The sequence below is a fragment of the Solenopsis invicta genome, chromosome 5 (assembly GCF_016802725.1).
Source record: "Solenopsis invicta isolate M01_SB chromosome 5, UNIL_Sinv_3.0, whole genome shotgun sequence".
In the NCBI taxonomy this organism is placed as follows: domain Eukaryota; kingdom Metazoa; phylum Arthropoda; class Insecta; order Hymenoptera; family Formicidae; genus Solenopsis; species Solenopsis invicta.
The window spans coordinates 16726372-16748805 of NC_052668.1; the positions used below are offsets into that span (position 1 = coordinate 16726372).

The following is a 22434-nucleotide window of genomic DNA, read 5'->3' on the forward strand; positions in this document are numbered from 1 at the left end:
AATCACAAACGCGATTGAACGTCGCCGCTCGAACGGCCGACAATTTTCCCCTCTCGCCCCGCGCGTTATGTGGAACGATCGATAAACGACGTCGAGGAGATTCAGCGCCGGGCAATCGCGGAGCGGAAATCGGATTGCGCGGCGGCGAATGCGTTTTCGATGCACGTGGCATCGCACAGCGAACTCGGCGAGAGCCCAGGAGATCCGTGAGAAAATTATACGCTCCCAGTTCCGTGTGGTATTATTGAATACTTGGCACAGATCGCGGCGGAGAAACGCCGCGCGCTCGCTCTTCCGCGCTGTGCACTTACGTGATCTTTATGCGCCCGTAACGCCCGCAGTGACATTTAGTTACAGGAATGCGCGGGAGCGTCGACGCCAACACGCAGCCGGAATGATGCACCGTAAACAATGACGCGGCGTTGAAACTCGTCTTAATCGGCTTATTAGTCTTCTCTCCCGGCTCGCCGTTTATCATGTCGTGTTCATCATATATGCGTACCGCTTAAAGCTGCCGGGGTTACCGTTAAGACGGTGAACAGCGATGTGTCTCGCGGGGAGAGACGGTATGAGAAAATCAAATTACAAATCTGATGCCTTTACCCTGACAAGGTTTTCCCGCGAATTGAGATTATTACATTAACATTTTAATAAGTGTTATCAGCACCCTCGCGATTCGTACGGAAATAAATTCAACGGATAATCGATAACATTGTTCGACAAATGTCAACCTTTTTTAGACCACGAATGGGATCAAGTGCCTCTTACACGTAGATATTTTGCCGCTGAGAACGAACCCGTAATTGAAATTGCTTTATCACGTCACATTTTTTTAGAAAATTGAACTTAAGTGCCGAAAATAGTATTTTTTGTTTTCATACCCTTCAGCTTAAATAGTTAGAAAATATAACGTGACAAAACAATTTTATATTTAAAGATTTACTTTCAGTGACGGCAAATCTAAAACAATCACTTGGTTCGATTTGTGGTGTTAAATCAGTGTCAGAGAACGTTATTATTAAAACATTGATCGTGTTACATGAGCTTTTAAGGTATCATCGCGGATATTTTGCGTTGTCGACCAATTTCTATGAATAGAAATTTTTAGTAATCTCAAAAATTTCTCGTGTTTTCTTCTGAAAAACGTTTGTGAGAAAAATTTTTATGGGTAGGACAAACACGGCAATTTCTTTATAAACGTGAATATGTGAAAATCACGAGTGTTCTATTTTCATTCTAAATTAATGTCCGTCTGTTTTTATTAAAAAAAATATTTTCCTCAAAAGAAAATCGCTTTAAAAAAATTTTAAATAAAAAAAAATGGCTTTGGAGAGCAGAATTGAGACGTCGATATTGAAAATTACTCATTTTTCATATGCCTATGAAATTCATGAATAATTATTTTTTGTAAAAAATTTAAAGTTGTATTTTTTTTTAAGTTTTTCATACCTAAACTAGGAAAACTCTATAGAGTCATTTTTTTGTACGTATTTGTTATAAAGAGTTACAACTTTTTAACTTTTTTAATTCGTGAATAATCTTCGGTAATAAAAGTTCATGCAACATTAATGAAAGCTCGCGCGCTGCTCCGAATTCACATCGCCGCTGTCAATCTCGTCAAATATTTATATCGAACGAACAGGCAAACGTTTTTTTTTTTGTTCAATGTAAGTTTTTATCGGTATTAACGATGCTAAATTGTACATTTTATTTTTTTCCCCAAAACAAAATACAGGCGTTCATAAATTTGTCGATTTTTTTAATGACATTAAATAGATTCAAGATGAAAAAGAGGTCGGATGCGAGATGTATTCGTGATGGTATCTTTTTTTTTTCACATGGTACCTTACGGATTAAATCAAATTTCCAAAATTCGGAATATACATTGCCGTGCGTTGCTACCTTGCTCAATTCTGTCATCCCGATTTTACATGGAAATAAATCTACGGTAGGCGACACGCGCGCAGCATCCGCCACCGCGTGCGGGGAGTCCCGGTCCGGGCGACCTTGCGCTCACTCCCGCACAAAAGCGATCCGCCTATTGATTACGCGCGGGAGGCGCGCACTTGCCAATTTATCCGTAGGCAGAAAACGCGCCAGCGCGGTGTCTCTCGCCGCGTGTGTGACAATAGAAAAGCAGGAAGCCCTCGTGCCTCTCTCTCCTGCGGATTCCGTGCAATCAATGAGCTCTGGCGGTAGCGGCGGCGGCGGTGGCGCGACCAGCGTGCGGATTAATCCGGCTTTACGACGTATTTTTTTCGTTCCAGCTCTATTCCGCCCTCGCCTCGCGCACCCCGAGCGAGCAGCTCCCCCATTCGTTTCGAGCGAGCCGATATCCCGCGCCACGTCGCGTCGTCGTCGTCGTTTCTCCCATTCTCTCTCTCTCTCTCTCTCTCCTTCCCTCTTTTTTTTCTCTTCCTTTCCGCTTTCACGTGGGGCCGGCATCAAAATACTGCAGGGAGCGCATTAAGAGGCAAAGTCGGTCCGCCGCGCCAATTACATTCGAGACGATCGTAGTTTTCCCTTCCCGACTTCGGCGGCGGCGAACGAATGAATTCCACGGGATTTAACCGACTTGGGACTCGACAATACTTTCACCGTTCCTTACATATGTCGTCGAGGGAATAAGAAATTGTCATTTTTATTCGAAAAAAAATCGTGTCTCTCTCTCTCTCTCTCTCAAAATGATAAAAATAATCGACGTGGGCCTCCGTCCTTTTTTTTTGTGTGCGGATCTGTTAATACGAAAGAATTTGCTAAATGTTTCATGTTAATGCGATTGCGTCAATTAAGCGATTGTTCGTGTCAGGAGTCGAATAATGAATATGCTAATTATAACGGCGGCGTGTTTCTAGCGACACTCGCGCGTTCGCGCGTCAATAAATGCGGAATTTTATGGCCGAGGAATGTTTTCAGGATATTATAAATTTGACGGCATTCAGCGATGACGCAATTATTCAAAATAATCGAGCGTTTCGTCACGAAAGCGGCTTCTCGGTCGACTTTGTACGTGGCGCGGCAACAAACTTCTTATTGCTCGGAAATGTCGCGCGCGCGCGCGCGCGCGCGTCTAAAGTTTAAGAAAACTGCCACGAAGAAAAAAAAGTATGGCCGCCGTCGCCACCGCAACGAGGGTGAGAAAAAGTTTTCAACGGGGAACCAACAAAAGAGCGGGTGGCAAAGTTTTACATAGTTATTCCGGATTATTAAATAACGTTACCCTCCCTCGTATACCTTTGGTAAATAGCGCTTGCCAACAGCCACAAACAGACGAGGCGATAAAAAAAAAGTAGGTATGACTAACTCGCGATGTATTTTCCTCTTTTATGAACAACTTTACTCGGCACGTTTCATCATTACGCCGTTAATATCGATAAGGAACTTACATTGAGCAAAAAGAAAAAAAAAGAAAACAAAAAACACGAGCCCTCGTTCGCCCGGGATATCAGAAATTATTTGTCGAGATTGACAGCGGCGGCGAATGCGAATTCGAAGGCAGAGCGAGCGAGCTCTCATTAACGTTGCACCAACTTTTATTGCGCGTTAAATAACGATCGGAAAGCTTTGTGCTAATTAGGCGGCCGTATTTTACAACTTTGCGGAAACACGGCGGAGCGAGAGCGAGGCCTGCCTCGGGTCTGCTAGAAATAAAATTTATGCGATGCGATACAAGTGCAATCTTCCGCCGACGTTCGGCGCGAGCGCGACGGTCGAAATGCTGGAGGAGAAAGGCGGAGATATACTCCACGGCAATTGAGAACTAAATTGAACTCTACCTGGAAGTAAAAGAAATCGAGGTGCAGTTGCCTCGTTCGACTTTCACATTGGGCAATTCGATTACGAGTTATGAAAGCGATTTACACGGCGCGATTTACCACACGTGCGTTCAACACCCACGAGTGTGGGTAAAATAAATTCGCGCTGCAACACGCTGCGCGCGTCGCGTCGCGTGAGACTTTAATTTTCAAGCAAATAAATTCGCGCGCGCGCGATCACATTGTATAGAAAACAACGGTTCTCCGTGTCATACAAATTCCAAAGCTCAGTTGTACGTCTTAGGTAACGCGAGCCTTTCGTTCAGCGGTCTTTGCCAAGGCTACTTGCTTTCAAGAGTTTCAAAAGGGTTTATCGCAACATTTCAAATATATTTATTTCACGTAATACAAATTTACTTTCGAAAATCCTAAAGCAAATTACCGACATTTTTTTCTTAGTAGAAAATATTTTTACATTGGCATCACAGAATTCCAATTTCTTTTACAATAAAAGTACGTACAAAAATCAAGAGAGTAAAGAACGATTTCTTATGCTAACATAACAAAAAACATTCTTTTTAATTTTTAAAAATTTGTTACTACGTTTAACAATTTTTTTCCGTTATTAATACGGAATCATCCTTTATTCTCTTCATTTCTGTGCAACCAGAAAACAAATGTGTTTAAATTGATAAAATCGTTTTTCTAACTTGTTTTTTTTTAAGTTAAAGTGAAAAAACTTTTGAGGAAAATAAAAATTTATTTGATTTCAAGAAATGACGTTATTAACCTTTTCAAAGTAAAAAATTATTTCTTCAAATTTTATATATATATATATATATATATATATATATATATTCATTTAATTTAATTTAAACAAATAATTTTTTAACTCAAAGAAAGTACCGACATAAATAAATAAAATAATTTAGTCGTTCTGGTTTTAAAAATGTGTCTTTCATTTAAAAAAAGATTTGCATTACGCAACAAAACTATTTCTTTAATTCTATAATAAAAGTTTGGCAATTATTATCAAATTTGATAATAGTTATCAAATTCATTTTTCAATGCACATCGTAATATCATATCATGACTATCAAATAAGATAACTTTCTAAAGTTATAAATATAACAATGGCATGTAATACATCATTTTGTTTCGATAAAACGTAAAACGTTGGTCCAATTCATCATAGGATATTACATCATTAATAATAAGTATTCTCATCACATTATTAGCATATTATTGCTTCATGAAAAAATTAACACGCGATAATTTTTTGCTGCAATACGACTTCAACATTGTTTTCCTCATCGGATAATAACTAATCTCTAATTTGTATTTCAAATAAGACAACAAATTGCAGGGAATTACGTGAAACACAGAAAAAAAGAATTAAACGAGTAGAGGAAACGTAAATCAAACAATCTTGAACATATTTAAACGCTGCGCTCGTGAATGTTTGATGGGGATTACGATTTGCGTCACTAGTCGATTTTCGACGACGCGATAATTACGTTTCTCATTTCGTGCCACTGTTAGCTCCACTTTTCACGCTGCGCGCTGACGCAAAAGTGCTTCTTTTCCAAGAAAACAAATTAAAAAGATTGGCATCGGCATCGCTGCCCAAGTTAATCGTAGAAGTAGGAAGCAAGCAGAATACGTCGTGCCTTATCGCGCGATAAGCGCACTCCAGACGCGCGCGCCGGGGGCTTTTATATCCGTAAGGTTCATAAATTAAGCGGAGCCAGTTAACATCGAAGAAACAAGAACGGAGGAGTGGTTGCCATGTTGGCATGGGGTCGACGAGGAATAAATTTAAACACGTCTGTCTGGCACCTAAATGTGTCTCGCGAATTATTGCTCGATTTGCGGGACGTTATACCACGGTTCTATCCTCCTGTATTCGAGGAAGGAGAGAAAAGAAGATGAATCCAGACTCTTTCTTTCTCATTGCGTTCGAACATTCTCGATAGCACGGCGCATAAACATGCGATATTAAGAGCGGAATGACGATAAATTTTTATCACGGATGGAGGAGAGGGTGGGGGGAGCTTGTGAAAAGGTTTAACGCGTGTTTCATCGTCGAGCGAGGCCTTAAAATTAAACGTGCCTTCATCCCGACTTTGCCTCTCTCTCACGAGCTCTCACGAGCGGGCCGTGAAAGTTTTATGAATCCGGCGGAATGGCCCTGCAAATAGTTCGAATGTAAAGGATCGCGCTCGCGCGCGCGCACGCACGTTATATCAAGCGCCGTTTAAAATTAATTCCGCGGAAAGCCGGGTACACGCCGTACGTATATACCGTACACAGGCGTGCGTTCGCGCTAGCGGTTAAGAGCGATGATAATCCGCGATACGTATTATTCGCGGTCGGAGAATATTAATTTCCGGGATCGGCGGGGTCGAAATAATCCCTGTTGCGCATCTGAGTGAGAAAGGGCAGCGGGAGGTGAGGTGGGGAGGGGGGGAGGAGGAAATAGAGATAGAGATAGTTAAATCGATACGACATTACGGGAGCAATAATATCGTTTCTATCGTTGTTGCGCGGGAATTAATACCGAGCAAGGAACGATCGGCGGCAGTCGCGCAGTGCGAGCCAAGCTACTTGCTCGCTCATTCAATGCGCTTACGTGGGTGGCTCGTTATCAGCACAAATTACCTTTGCTCCTACGCGCTTAATTTAGTTCCGAGCGTGCAATAATAATGCTCGCATGACGCGCGAAATTGCTGTGTGGATCGATGATAGCGACGATTCAAGATCAAATCGAGTTCTGCCGGCGCGGAGTGGCGCGGAGGATCGCGATAGTGCATTCAATAGCGATATATTGTCCCGTTCTTGTGTGCTGTGCAAACTCGCAATAATGTAGCGGAGATCCATTGTAAAACGGGGACGCGCGGCGATGTTACGCCGTCTTCTCTATCTCGATTATCCTTAAAGATTAAGTTAATATTTAAAGATGTGTGCACTGAGAGAAATATCAACGAAACCTTTAGTTGAATAATAATCAAGTGAATTTTCTAGTCACTGGTACCAAAAACTTAGTTACATTTAACGAACCATTTGGTAATAGTTTTATAAAAACAATTATTGTTTCATTAAGGCTGCAGATTGCTTAGTCAAAACAATTATATATTAATTAAAGCTATAAAATGCATTTCATCACTATTTAACTAAACGTTTAATCTATCTCGCTAAATATTTCTCTCACAATTAGTGTAGAACATTTCTCAAAATTAACACTTTGTAAAAATTACAGATTGTTTTATGTTGCATTTAAAAAGAGAAAAAATTTAGCGACGTTTTTCTATCTTGAAATCGCAATAAAAGTTTGCGTAAATCATCTCGAATGCTTAAAGTACTTACACGAAATAATTGAAATTTTTCTGTTGTAAAAAAATAATTGAATTTTTAATTACAAATAGAGTAAATAAACTATAAAACTCTAATCTTGTTCACACAACTTTCACATGTATATAATTTATTTAAAGTGTTAATATTAAACACATTTTGTTTACTTTGGGATCGCACGGTACATCCTTAATTGTACGGACAAGATATCTAATTTCAGTAATCTGGAATGACTCTTGTAACTTTAATTCTCCTCTGATAGACTGTTAAATGCTCGTTGCACGAGCTTGAATAGCGATTACGATATTATTAACAATATCATTAGCATAAGCGTTTCAAAAGATCGCGCAATAATCGTGTAACAATTTTCGTATAAAAATTTATTTCTCTGGCTATTTCTCTTCACCGAATTTATATTTCTCTTTTGTGTCGATGCTTTATGATATTACGCGTAAAAGTCTTGAAAGCAGTTCCATCGTGCTTTACCCTGTCGTAAAATAGCATACGCAACTGAACGCGCAGTGGCGTATAAAGAGTTCAGCGAAGTAATAATGCCGCACGGAAAATATTTTCACGGGTAATCGCGAGCAAACACAGATTTTTCAAATGTTTAACGAAGGCTTATCGCGACAGCGTGTACGGCGTGTCTTTGTTTAATCGCCGCGAGACGCGCTACGTGGTACATATACTTCGAACACGGACCAGGTGCGTATTCCTGATGGTATCGGCTCGGAAACACGCCACGCGGCGCCGTACTGCGTACAATCAGCACCGCAATAAATTACGTTCCGCGTATGTTCTTCGCATAGATCCTCAACGACAGGAAACCAAAAAGAGATATAAGGCGCGTCTGAAAAAGATGTCCGTCGACACGTACGTGGGAAAGACTATCGCTCCCGATGTGAGCAAAAAAGAAAAAAAAAAAAAGGAACGAAAGAGATGAAGATAAGTCTGCAGTACGCCGTAAGACATTGATATGCATTCAGCATTAAATACCGAATGCGATTAAAACAATCGCAAATTTATGCAAGCTGTTAATATATATGAAATACAAATAGAAAATATCGAAATCACATCGAATCGCGAATGGCGAGTAATTAAGTTATTAATTAAGATATCGATAAATGTAACTCAATTAACACGGAACTGGATGATATTGTTGATTTAATCTTGATCGGGAAAAAAGCAATCGCGGCATCATTAAATTTGTAGGAATTGCGCTGATAATTGAGGAGGAATAATTTACGAATGAATAAATTCCGGCTTCGCGTTCAGCGACTGTCGATTTCTACCAGAGAGTTTTGGAACAAGTGAAAACTATAATTAGCCCATTACTCAATACTGAATACGTTGAAAGTGATCCAAGGCTTCGACGAAAATACCGTGTCGGTCGGCGACTGAGCGTTATTCGAGATAGTCAAGCTGCGATTGACGATCACGCAGGACTTGTAAACCGCGAAGCATCTCTAACCGCGGGCGTATGTGCGTCTCTCTCTCTCTCTCTCTCTCTCTCACTTTACTTAACTTTATTAATATCTCAATCAGAGGCAGTGACTCTCTCTTCAGCTAGGCTAGAAATTCTATTTCTCGCGACAAGAATATCGCGAATTCTTCGCTGACGTAAATCGTGAGTGGCTAAGTGCCATGAATGCTTACCTGGCAATTACCAATTTCTAAGAGTCTGTATTTATCAATGTTACATTTCTCTCATTTAAATAAATCCGCAACGGAAATCGTGTTACGTATCTTTAGCACTTGGCTGTTTTTTTATGAGTAACATTCATTCTATGTAGGATCGATTTTCTATTATGATATCGAATTTCTTCACGTAGCTATAATTATGTCACTTGCAATTTTTATATCATGCTCTTTTATTCCTTGTGTTACGCTATTCTTACAAAACATATCATATTAACATTCTGCGCACATGTTATTTTTTTAGCATCATTTCTATATATGTTGAGATACTTCTGAATTAATTTCCATTACTTTTACATGATATAAAAAAATTCTTCAACGACTCTCACATATTCTTTAACATCTCCAGTAAGTATTTGTATCGTTGTTTATCATTGTTTGAAAAAGAAGCTGTATATAAATATTATAATTAATGACAGGGCTTTTAGTTTTTCAAAGAAATTCGTATACAGAAAAAAAAATTTTTTTATTTTTAAATAAATATATTTTTTAACTTTATTTCTTTGATTAAAAAAAAAACATTTTCTAAGTTTAAAAATAAAATATTTTTACTAATTAATATTTATTTATATCAAAGAAAATAATTTGATCAAAAAAAACTTTTTTGCAGCGTAAACTAAAATTGCCGAATCGTGAGTACAGAATGTTAATATATGTTTTTAATTATCTCTTTAGCGTTTTATATTTCTGGGTAAAAAAAAGGGGGGAAAACTAATGTATGTAATCGAATCTCCTATGGTTTACTATTCTCAACATAGATCGAATCTATCAATTTCGATGTGGCCATCCACGAGGCGTAACAGAACGCTGAAAAAAACGAAACAGTTCCTGGTGCCCGCAGCTATTGGCAAAAAAAAAAAGAAAAAAAAATCCTCAGCGTCAGATAACCGGAGTGGAGTTAAAACAATTTGATTTCCGTCTAATTAGAGTCTTACACGTTGCAAAGAAGTAGTTAGAAAAAATTATGTTAGAATTGCGAGTCACAATAATTTCGGCATGATCTGATGATATCCATCAGGATTGTCCTATTCCATATAATTTATAAAAAGCAAAATAGAGTCGAGTCAAACCGAAAAGAGCGGATCAAGAAAAGAGAGAAGATCAAGAGAGATCATCGAAGGATCATCGAAGAAAGAGAAAGACGGAACAGAGAGAGACGGAAGACGACAGCACAGTTGGAAACACGTGGCATTCACCTCAAAAAAAAAAAATGCCTGAGTCGCTCTTTCTGATTTTTTTTTTAGTTCTATTTTACGAGACCACCCTTCTAGAGCGTGTTCTACGAAGGATCTACTCCGTTTCAGACCTTTCCGACACAGTTTTAACAATATCCATCATGAACGTACTTAAGCACGTGTGTTCTTTTTATCAAATTCTACTCAACATTAGCTTCCCCTCATCATTGGATGCAACAAAAAATTCAAGAAGATCAGTTACATCGTTTCACGGTATACAAACGGAAAATACCAAAAAAGATATAATTTTCTAAAAAAAAAAAAGTGTTTTAAATTTTTCGCAAAAAAATTATTAAACGTCTTTAAAATGAATTTGTGCTACCATCTATTTTAACTATTCATTAAGAGAGAAAGAAAGATCCCGTCACGTCTTTATTTATTCCACGGCCATTTACACAAGATATGATCGCAAAGAGTCGAGTTTCAATCTCATCTTTTATCGTTTTTAATCGCGGTGATGTCAAATAAATCATACTGGCGTATGATGGCGTAACCCGGTCTATATATCGTTCGCGTAATTTTTTTGTAATAAACAAGTAACTACATAACATCTAAAATATGATTAAAGATGATAAAATTCTTCAATAATAAAATAATTCTCTGGATATAATGTAACATTTATCATTCTTTTGATACCAAGTTTCCAATGATACCAAAGTCAAACTTCTTCGCATTTATACATCGAGTCTCAAAAAACAATGAAGATGACCGAGAAAAATGTCGCAAGGAAAAAAAAGTTTCGCAGTTACGCAATAAACCGCCGCGTAGGATTAACAGTTTCGACACGCAACGATGCACCTGTATAGCGATTTTCGTGACGTCGCGGCAATTTGGCGTGTTTAGCGAACGACTTGACGAGTCATTAAACAGAGAACACTGGCAATTAATTATCACGTTTGCGTAATCGCCGCTCGGCGGCGGCGGCGGAGGTGTGGTTGCGCAACTATCGCTCATTCTGCTCCACTCTCTCTCTCTCTCTCTCTCTCTCTCTCTCTCTCTCTCTCTCTCTCTCTCTCTTCCTCTCGCTAATCCACCTCTCCCCGAAATCCGTGATCCCCTCGACCTCCTCGTGTCTCTCATCTCTTCTACGTGATATCAATGTACTCGCGACTCCGGCCACGAATGATAACCTAAATTTTTCCCCGCAAGTGCAACTTAATCTCGAGAGTACGTTGTTAACGCATTGCACAGTGTAAACGTGCAAAAAGAAATAATTACTAGAAAAGATTAATAAACGATATAATAAATAAATTTTGACTTGCACTACAAACGTTTTATAAAGTTAAGAAAGAATATTGTACTATTTAGTTTATTTTTAGTTTGCTTTTTAGCTTATTTTAGAAACTGAAGAGATTTCGTATTGATATTTTTTTCCTATGCTAATAATATGAATCTTCATTAAGATTAATCTTGAGTGACATGGTGAGTGCCCGAACAAGTATCCTGATGAATATTCAAAGCAACTGCGCGAAAATAAGCAATTCCAAAAATTTTGATTAAATTTCCGAAGGCTAAACCTGTTTACGCCTCGTGTTCTTTTACGAGTTCTTAAGCAAACGTGTAACAAAAATCACGACATTGAGAGAAATGTTAAACGAACGTTTGGTTAAATAGTGATCGAATGAATTTCAAAGTAGACACTGGTACCAAAAAAAACTTGGTTACGTTTAATGAAACATTTGGCTATAAGTTGTATGAAATTGTTTGCTTAAGGCTATAGATTGTCAAAACAATTGCAATTATTTAGTAATTATAAAATTCATTTGATCATTACTCAACTAAACGTTTGGTCTATCTCACCAATATTTCTCTCATTGACAATGAAGATTCAATATGAATACGAATCGCTGTTTTGTTCCGGATGAACGGCCTATATTTGAAAGATGCAGTGGTCGACAGATAAAATTCGAATAACTAAGGAAAAAGGGGAAAAAGGGATAAAAGTGAAACGAAAAAAAAAAAAAGAATTCGTCGTGGTCCTCTCGGTAGTGTCAAGGGGCGAATAGCATGATAGGAGAACGGTCACGAGGAAGGATGGTCAGCGGAATCCAAGCATTCTCTAGGAGGCATGTACAGAGGGAGAGACAAGGGACCGATACGTATTATAAATCAAGTAGAGGCTCCGTCCCCGCAAAGGAAATGTCGGTGGCAAAGAACGAAGGAAAAAGACGCTCGGCAGGGGGGGAGGGAGGGAGGAAAGAAGAAAGAAGGATAGGACTCGTGGCGGTGTGCGAACCGAGAGTGTGCGGTCACGATCGTACATCACCGCCGGTATTTACGAGGTACCACCGTAAATCAATGATCGCGCGATTCAACGAAATTCCTCTCTCTTCCCTTCCTGCTTGTATGCCCGGCTTCCTTCTCGCTTCCTGTACGCGATAGAACCCGTTCGTCCTCCGCGTTTCGCGGTACACCGTACTCCGCCATAGGATCGATGACGCCGTGGAATCTCGCGAGAAAGCTGCCTCGCAACAAGAAATGTCGAAGATCTCGGTCGGACCCTCATTTGACAGGTACATGTACGAGATTGTTCCACGACAACGCTTAAACAAGTGGAGAACCAATCTCTGATCCCATGGATTTCGCAAAACATTCTTACGTGGTAACATATCCCTTAGATAAAACAACTCTTACATTGCACTATAGTTTTCGAGAAATAATTGTTTGAAATTTTCCATTTTCGGGTTCGAAAGAGAGATTCGCAAGTGGTAAGTGTGGTCGAATAAACAGAAAGCGAGCAGCTAGAATATTAAATCCACTTTATACGATCTATAATTCACGACAGACTTCGGGACAGAATTCTATTTGTAATTTTATACAAAAAAATATATGAACAAAACGTATGAAATATGTGCAGTATATAAATATCCGTAAATTGTAAATGATATAAACTTTGGGAATATCATTCGAATCAAAACAAGAATTTTTACATGTATTTAAATAATAATTATCATAAAAACTGATAAAATTAAAATAATACCGAGATTAAAATAATTGTAATTTTATACAATACATAAAATAGACTTTACAATTTTCTAAATATTTTTTTTATATTTCTATTAAATAATAAATCAGTATTTTCTTTAGAATTATTGCTCAAAAATATGCAAACAATTTTAATTTTCTTTTTTTATCCAATAAATTATTTAATAACTAATTTAATTGAAAATTTAATTTTAAAAAAGCTGCAAAGAAAAAAAAGTAGATCAGCAGAGAAAATAGAACGTATGACAGCCAGCATTTTGACCTCTCGTCTTGTTTGTTCGACCACGCTTTGCTACCTGCTAAAGGCTGTTACGAACTCGGTGCATACATCACACTGTGAACAATGATTTCTAAAAAAATATTGCGGAATGATACGAGTTACCACATATTAGTGACAGGGTATAGTATAACATATTTCAAATTTGGCGAAATTCGTGAGTTCTCTTAAAAGTTGGTCCTCCTCTTGTTAATTAAATTTAATATTCTTTAATCAATTTGCTAACATTCTTCGCAGTTTAAATTCTTCAAGCACAACCTATTATAAAGTTAAATAGACATACATTATCTTTAAGTACTATATCCTTGACTATAGATATATACGTGATTTAAGTAATTTAACTTCTTTAAGTATTCCGCTCTATACACAACTTACTTTTCTTCAACTTTCTCTAGTAACTCTGTGCATTATAGAACCAATTTTTTTATGTTTAATTGTATGAAAGGAAAATAGTGAAAAAATTACGCGATTTAAGTCCATCTCGAAGTGTATCTCGAACTAGCAAGACTAAAGAAAAGTAGGCGAATGATCGCATGGTTAGCCGATTCAATCCAAAGAGATAGGACGGACCGAAGAGAGGAAGAAGGCCGAGAGCCAGTGAGACTCGGACCCGTTTAAGGCTCAGCATTGTTTGTTCAGGCCCTTTAAACGTCGTTTAAAGCGTGACTCCCGCCAGCCCGGAAAGGATCGTTTTAACGAGGAGGTTTTTGGGACAGACAGACCAGGTCAGATCTCCTACGCTTTATGGTTACGCCACGAGGCGTTGCCCTTTGCGTTTCTCGCAGGACACCCAAGAATCAAGCCGCCCTTCTCAGCCGCACAAAGGAAAAGGTTGCCGCTTCTCGCAGCTGATCCCTTAAATCATATTACGCGATCGTCGAGGATAAGCCTGTCTTACCAATCACGCCTCTCCCTTTCCAGCAAAGAAAATCGCTTGCTTCAATCCACGTACGTATTGCGAAACACGACAATTCGAGTGTCGACGAGATTAACTTAAACGGATGAATCTCAGACATTCTTTATTATTTGATTTTGCCGTATGCAATTTTTTTTTTTTTTAATTAATGACACAAGTAAGTAAAGAAACAACCGAGGCTGCTTAATATTATTTTATGTATAAATCTTGAATACATTTGTAGTTTTTATAAACTGTAAACACCTTACTCCAGCCAAAGAATATTTTTTTGTAATAAATTATTACAGTTTTTTGAGGTGCACTATTATTAAATTGACGTTTAATATAATTTATGATATTATTTCTAACTTCAGTTTATAATATTGCGCAATAAAACCGGTATTCGGCATGCAGTTTATAAAAATTGAAAAAAGTATTTAAAATTAAAATAAAATATTTTTTTCTTCACTTATTTAATTATACTTAAACGGTCTAGTTTAAAATTATGGCCCATCATTTATTTCATTTTATTTAAAATCGTGATATTAAAATATCATATCATAAAATATCATAAACGTTAATTCTAATTATCATAAAAATTCTCTCAACTCTAAATTCACTTTCTCTCTTTCTACGATAAAAATAAATAGAAGAGAGGGAAAATGAATTGAACGAAAAAAAATGAATTTAACAGAAGAATTTACTGGAGGTTAAAGCGTGACTCCACAATATTATCTACACATCAGTACCTTTTGTCTACAAAACAGCATTCATGCCACGTGCACCTCGAGCGAACGTACCTTCGTATTATATCTCAGACGTCGCAAAAGAGCTATGAAATATAGGCGCATCTCGATATAAGCAGAAAATAAGAATTAGAGTAGCAACAAAAGATGAAAGCGACCTCCGACCGATGTTTCAAAGGAGCCGTAAAAGTACAATAACGACTAAGGAGGGGGAAAAGGGCATCTTCCAGGCTTTCCATGCAACGGGAAAGACGGTGTAAAGTCGAAGGCCCCTAACTCTCAAAAGTCGTGTTTTTTTTACGCGATCAGATTACAAAGAGTCGAAAGGGCTCCGAACGCCCCCGTGGGCCCTTCTGAGATCTGCCCGAACAGCTGACTGAATCTAAACTCGGATGATGAAGCGCGCGTCTACGAAGCGCTGCGCGCTATTTTCGAGGCGCCGCCGCGTGCACAAGCGTGAAAAGAAACAAATAACACGTCACTTCCGCTAGGAGCGTTCCGCGTTTCGATTGCCTCCTCGAACCTCCAGTGATTGAAAACGTAATATTACTGCGCAGTTAACACTCTGCTTTCAGATTTCTCACGTAATTGCGATTCTTCCGATGTAATCAACTCGAAACTCTTAGGAGTCCTGACGCGTTTCGGAAAAAATTATGACCCTTACATGTAAGAAACGAAGAACCGAAGATACGAGTAAACTAATTTGTTTTCATTAGAAGAAAAATAATTGATAGCTTTTTTATTCAAATCAGAATCGATTTGAATTTCAATGTACTCACGAGAAAACAATCGTATCAGGAACTAGAAATTTAAGGACAAATTGCGTCTCAATTATGCATTATAAAGTTGTAATAAGAACAATAAATAAATTATATGAATTAAGAAAATATTATAACTATTCGTTAAACAATTACAAATAGCAACACAAATGTAGCAACGAAAAATTTGAGCCTAACATCATTCGTTCCTGCATCTTATAAGTTAAGCGGAACGAAATAAGCAGAATCAATTGAAATTTTTTTTATTTGGCACTTAGGATGCTACACCATCACTGCTGTCGTATATGAATACTTAATCGGCTTTATACAAATTAGTCTCAACAAAGAATGCATTATTGATGCCAAAGTATGATGTAGTAAATAATTAATTAGTTATTACGGCATTATGCTTCATTAAAATGTTTTACTGAAAAAATATAATTCTTACTTATGTGTATGAATAACTAATGTATCATAATATAGTTGAGTCGTTATTCCATTATCAATTGATAGTGCAGAAAATAAATTGCAGAAACTATATTTTTTTAGTATTTAGTATTACCTTGGTACTTTATTATTTTGTAAAATTAGTGACAGACACTTAAATTTCCGAGTTGTCAAATTTATAATTGCTGAAACTATTTTATTTGCTCTCAGTGTCAAAAGTATTTCGAAAAATACTAAAACTGCCAAGGAGCTATTTCGAATTCTCAAGAAAATATCGTATTTCTAAAAAGAATTTTTCACCAAGATTTAAAGGATATTTATACCAAGATTCGAAAAATTCGTCCACTTGCCTTGGAATAAATTAACTTTAAAGTGAAATATGTTTCATATTACCGATCCAGAGTTACCTATGTGTACTGTGTAAATTTCTATAAATCAATTAATTATCGGGGAAGAAAAATTACAGCGGCCTCGATGTTCGCGTTTTGCTAGATTTATATCGCACCTGACAGTACGTTTAAACTGGACGTAGTTTAATTCCATTAGCGAAACGAAGGCTACGCTACGTTTTAATTTCGGGTCGATGCCTCGAGCCGTCGGTCGGCTCTGCTTAAGCCGACGAATTAAAAGCGTCCGCTAATGCGCACGAGAATTAACTTCGTACGTCCGAGCCATTTTCGTGAGACAGAAGAAATAGGATTGCGTCATCACGAAAGCGTCGTGGAATTTTTTGTTCCAAGAAATCGAACGCCACGTTTCGGGCATATGTGTGTTGCGCAAGCATTAGACCAATGATTATCGATTTGCGTCACCGCGCTGAGTCATATTAGAAAAACTGAAAACATTTTTTTCTTTTTTAAACGGTTGCGAGAAAGAAGAATTTAAACAAAAGATATCGAGAAATTATTTGAAAAGTTGTGAGTTATAAAAAAATTTTTTATTTAAAGACAAATTAATAATTCTATACGAATAGTCTGACTATGAGTAAGCGTGTTTCCATAAAGTAAAGCTTACGTATTAATTATCGCGTTACTTTTTCTTTTTCTTCCGTTTTTGTTTTTACCAGTGTTGCGCTTAAATTAAAATTATCTCGATAAAGATAAGGTAAATTACAAATTATAAGTGTATCACAGATAAGATAATTTAATTTCAATTTATACACATAAAAAAAATAAAATTATACATGATTTTATCTACGTAAATAAAACCATATATAATTTTATCTTTCATGAGGATATGAAAATAACATTTATATTTTTATTTCTGAATTTTTATATCTTAAAAACAAAAGTTCTCCAAATAATTTAATCTGGCAAAAAAAATATTCCTTTCTGAATCAGTACGCAAATGAAAACGGGGAACACAACTCCGTTATCGCTTTAAAAAATTTTCTTGTTAAGATAAATGCTAACTTGAAGGTTGAAGACCTAAAGAAAATATTTCATTCTCTCTCGCTAATGTTCACATTATCTTAAATAACTTGAAAAAAAATAACACTTCTTTTATAAGATGAAGATAAAGATGAAGAGAATGTGCACACACATTATAATAATCTGGAGATAAAGACAAGTCAAAGCTATTTCTTTATCTAGATAATTTTCCATAGATAAGGGCAAACACTGGTTCCTACGCGATATCGCGAGGAACTCGTTGCAACTCTCGCTCGATGAGGTAGATCGAGAACCACTGGTCACTCACTGGTAGCGTGACATCAAAACTCACCTGATATAAATGATGACCCCGTTGGTGCATATCCTTTTCCATCCACGTGGCACGGCGATCGCTGACAGTTGTAGTTGTTGTTGTTGCTGCTGCTGCTGCTGCATCACCGCACTACCGTTCATTGTCAACACCACTGCGTTATGCTGCACACCATTATTGTTACTACCGTTGACACGCGACGGCGGCTGCTGCCGCGCAGCCTGCTGCGCGCACGCACTACCACCGCCGGGATGATTATTACTCGCCGGCATGCCGCCGTCGTGCTGTCCCGTCGGCTGTTGAAGACTCTGCTGACTCTCGTCGGGGCTGCTGAGGCTGCTGTAAGTCGTCCCCGTCGACGACTCGTCGGACCTCACCGAATCGCAGCCACCGGTCGCGGCACCAGCACCACTAACACCAGCACTACCGTCACCAACAACACCGACCACTGTCGCGCTCAACGCTACCGACGACACCGCCTGCGAGGAGGCGGCCTGCTGACTATCGAAACCGTCCTGCTGCTGCTGCTGCCGGCTCTTGTCGTCCACACTCGTCACCGCTACCGCCGTCGCCGCCGCCTGTTGCTCACCGGCGTTTTGAAGCGCGATACCGTTACTACCGCCGACGGACGTCGAGGTACCGTACGCGACGCAGTCGTCGTCGCCACCGACGAGGAGACCGCCGACGTCACCCGGATTCGCGACTACGATTCTACTATTGTTCGTCGTGGCGTTGTATTCGCCACTCATCCTCGCGGAGTACGCGTCAGCACCGGCGGCGTGCTGGAGTCGCGCGGCGGTCTGATACACCTTCGCGCCGGATAGCATCGGATCGTTGCCGTCCACCACCGTCGAGTGTTCCCCGTTCTCCGACGTTCGCTTATTCTCGTGCCGTGTCATCATCGCCGCCGCCGCCGCCGCCGTCGTCGTCGACGACGTGGCGCACGCTGTCGCCGTGTGCCCCAGGTTGGCCTGTCGGTACAGCATCGCGTAATCCTCCTCGTCCTCGTTACTCGCCAGAGAAGAAGCATGCCTGGACTCGCCGCCATCCGCACCACTGGTGTTGGCCGCGACCACTACTGCCGTCGTCGTCGACGACGTCGTCTCGAGCGATGGCTTCAGCCGATGGCAACAGCCGATAGCGGGGGTGGTGGTGGTGGTAGCAGTAGCAGCAGCGACATTGCTCCCTACGTTGACTCCACCGCCGCCGCCGCCGCCGCTGTTCGTATCGTCGGCGCAATATACGGCGGTTTTGGCGGGAAATGTAGTCGCGACCGCCTGCGCCGTCGCCACCTGCGGTGCCTGCAAGATACCGGCGTACTGCTGCTGCGTCGTCTGCTGCTGTTGCTGTTGCGGCTGCGACTGATAACCGACCGCGATAGCGGCAGCAGCGGTCGCGGCGACATTCTGACCCACCGCCGTGGCGTACGCAAAGTTATCCCCCGACACGTACACTAGAACGCTATTCTGCTGTATAGCTTGCTGTTGATGCGATTGTTGCGGTGGCTGCGACTGCTGCTGCTGTTGCTGATGCTGCTGCTGCTGATGGTGATGATGATGATGATGATGCTGATGCTGATGGCCGTGACTCAGGGGAGCAGGGAGCGTGGACGGCTGCTCAGGCTTGCCGGCCATGGTCCAGGTCCAGCAGCGCTGCGGATGACCCTGACGACACCCACGACATCACTGGCACGACGTGGCACGTAGCTCGCCTACTACGTGGAGACACCGGCGGCGAGTATTGCCGCATCCTCCGTCGCGCGAGCCGGATCACGATCCCTCACGCGCTCGACGATGACGATGACGATGACGATGAGCCACCTCCCGGTCCCGAACGGGTGGCTGCGCTCTCGCCGATGCCGTTGTACCACGTACCGTTGCGTCCCTCCGCGCGGCACACGTAGCACGACATAATATATATGTCAGTCGCGCCGGCTTGCTCGCGCGACGAGTGCGAATCGCGCTCGATCTCAAACGTGGAGGGGAGGAGAGGGGGGAGGGGGTAGGAGAGGTCCCTCCCTTTCAAAAACGGCGGGAACTGTCCCCTACGTTGCGCGTACTCGAGGCCGGCGCGTGCTTGGCGCGCGTAGTGCACGCTGTCGTCGTCGCCGCTGTTGCTGCTGCTCGCCGCCGTCGGTCAATGGCCGTCTAACCTCCTTGACGCGGCGGGGAGCGCCGGGCATGGCGCGGGACGCCGCGCACTCCGACGATCGTGAGTCCACTCGCTCGCTCTTTCGCTCTCTCTCTCCCTCTCTCTCTCTCCTCTTTCCCGCGAGAACCGGCGCGGCGGCGGCTCTATCGGCTATCGTCGCATTCGGCACTCGTTGTTCCTCTATCTTCTTTCCCTCCTCCACCGTTGCTGCTCCGTCGTGTTCTCCTTCTTCCTGTTGAGATACACCAGCTCAAAATGCTTGCGAACGCGATTGGAACACTACACGCCGGTACTCGAGTGCCGGCCGGCCGGCTTTCCGCGCGCGCGTTTCCGCCACCGCCTGTTGTATAGTCGCGCTCCGCGCTGCTCCGCTGCTGCTGCCTGCCTCCACCTCCTCCTCCTTCGGCCTCTTTCAAAAGTCTTCGTCCTGCAAGGGCACGACGGCGACGTTCCACGCTGATTCCTTCTGCCGCACGGGCGAACGTTGCACGCGTCGTCGTCGCGAGTCGTTACGTAGCATGATCGTGCGCGAAGCGACGGTGGCGGTGGCGGCAGCGGCGTCGAGCAAGGTCGCGACTGCTGCTAACTTCACTCGAAACTCTCATAGCCGGCGGCCCGGCGCGGCGCGCGTAGGCGAGCCGCTTGTTTATCGGCGGGGAATTACGTCTCCGAGCGAGCGAGAGAGAGAGAGAGAGAGAGAGCGCGCGCGAACGAGCAAGGTCTCGCGCGCTCGGACTCGGACTCTCAAGGTGACGGCTCGTTGAAGCCGTCGCGTCGCACCACCCGTTCGCAGCTCCCGTCGCGACGCGAAGATTCTCCCCAGTCTCGATGTCGCGACAATGACGACGCGGCGCGCGGCCTAACTGCGTCGCGTAGCTCAATTCAGGCCGTTGCGATTCGCCCCCGCCGCTCGCGGTCACAACAACAAACACAGTCACCTCGTCCCGCGGAATCACACTCGCGGCTCTACTCACAGCCACTACGCAACATTACTCTCTCCGTCCTTCGTCCTCGAGCGAGTCGCGGTCACGCACTCCGAACGAAGAAACGCGCACACGCGATTATTATGTCATTACGCGAACGGCACACGCTGGCGTGTCGCCGCCACCGAAAAAACCGAGAGACGTGGACACGCAACAATCGCGAGATCCGCGCGACGACGTAACGACGCAGCGCGAACGCAACTCACGACGATGACAACACGACCGAACGGCGTGCCATCTCCCTCGACACTGACTGTGCGTATACGCGAGTTTAATCGCGCCGGCGGCGGACTCGGCGCTCGGCTCGAGTCGCCCGTAGTCGGCGCTCGATCGGTAATATGGCGCGAACGCGCACGCCGTACAAAAAAAAAAGCCACACTTTACGTCGCTGGCGTAACGATTCGGGTTAAATCGCGCACGGACGGACGAACGTTGTGTTATGACGCTGTGTCATCGTCACAACAGCAACAGCAGCAGCAGCAGCAGCAGCGAGTATCACGACCACCACCACCGCCACTCTTCCTCCTCCACCACCGCCGCCGCCGCCACCAGCACCATTTCCACTGCCTCGTACTACCACCACCACTACAACCACCACTACCAACGCGACGATCACCACCACTACTACTACTACTACTACTACTACTACCGCTCGTTACTACTACTACTACCACCACTACCAGCCGCGCACTACGAGCGCGGTTACGAACTCGGGTTAAGTTAACTAACCCTCTCGCCGTGCCGAACACCTGCGCGCGGTCCGCGCTACTCCGTTTCTCACGGGGGTTTCTTCCCCGCTTCCTCACCTCCGTATATTATATTATTTTCGTGACGGTAGCGGCGCGGACGCGGCGACGACCCGCGCGTCGATTCGCGTTTGCCGTCCTACGTTCAACGCGCCCGATCACTCACCGCCGGCCGACACGGACATCACGCGCGCGGCACCACCGATCGGGGAATGCCGTGCCCGCCAGATGCTGCTATGCCCGTGCGGTACGCTATGCTACGCCGTGTTCGCGTAACTGATATTGAAAAAATATGGCTCCCACCGCATACCCAGAAACCTCCGCGGCATCCCGACGGCTGGCTGTGTGGCTGGCTGTAGCTGACTGTCTGTCGTTCTCGGGCCACACTCGCACGTCACTAAGCACGTCGCTAAAAACATCGACCCGTGCCCAACGCGAGGCATCGTCGTGCGTCGCGACGCGAGAGACAACGGTGCCGCTATCTATCGAACCGGACGCGCGTTCATCTCGCACTCGTTCCCGCGGGCTTGCAGAGCTCGTCATCGCGCCTCTCCCCCTCCCCATTCCTTCTCGTTTCTCTCGACGAAATGACGATGACTTCTCCTCTTTCACGTGGAGCGTCATTCAAATCAGTCATCCAGCGAAACGAGCGATCATGAATCGTCATTTCGCAAACCTACTGTATTTACATGAATTAAGTACAAAT

General features: G+C 42.3%; 1 protein-coding gene across 4 annotated transcripts in view; it reads right to left on the reverse strand.

The window, feature by feature from the left end:
* LOC105205829 (nuclear receptor coactivator 6) overlaps positions 1-21499 on the reverse strand; it is a 242440-nt gene extending 220941 nt beyond the window's left edge. For 2 of the 4 annotated variants that reach the window (XM_026131897.2, XM_026131896.2), the window contains exon 1: positions 17870-21498. In XM_026131897.2, the coding sequence (XP_025987682.2) occupies positions 17870-19482 (1613 nt within the window). In that variant the 5' untranslated portion in view covers positions 19483-21498. Of the gene's footprint in view, positions 1-17869 lie in introns of all 4 variants that reach the window. The other 2 variants (XM_026131898.2, XM_026131895.2) reach the window with 2 other exon arrangements.
* Positions 21500-22434: the final 935 nt, after the last annotated feature.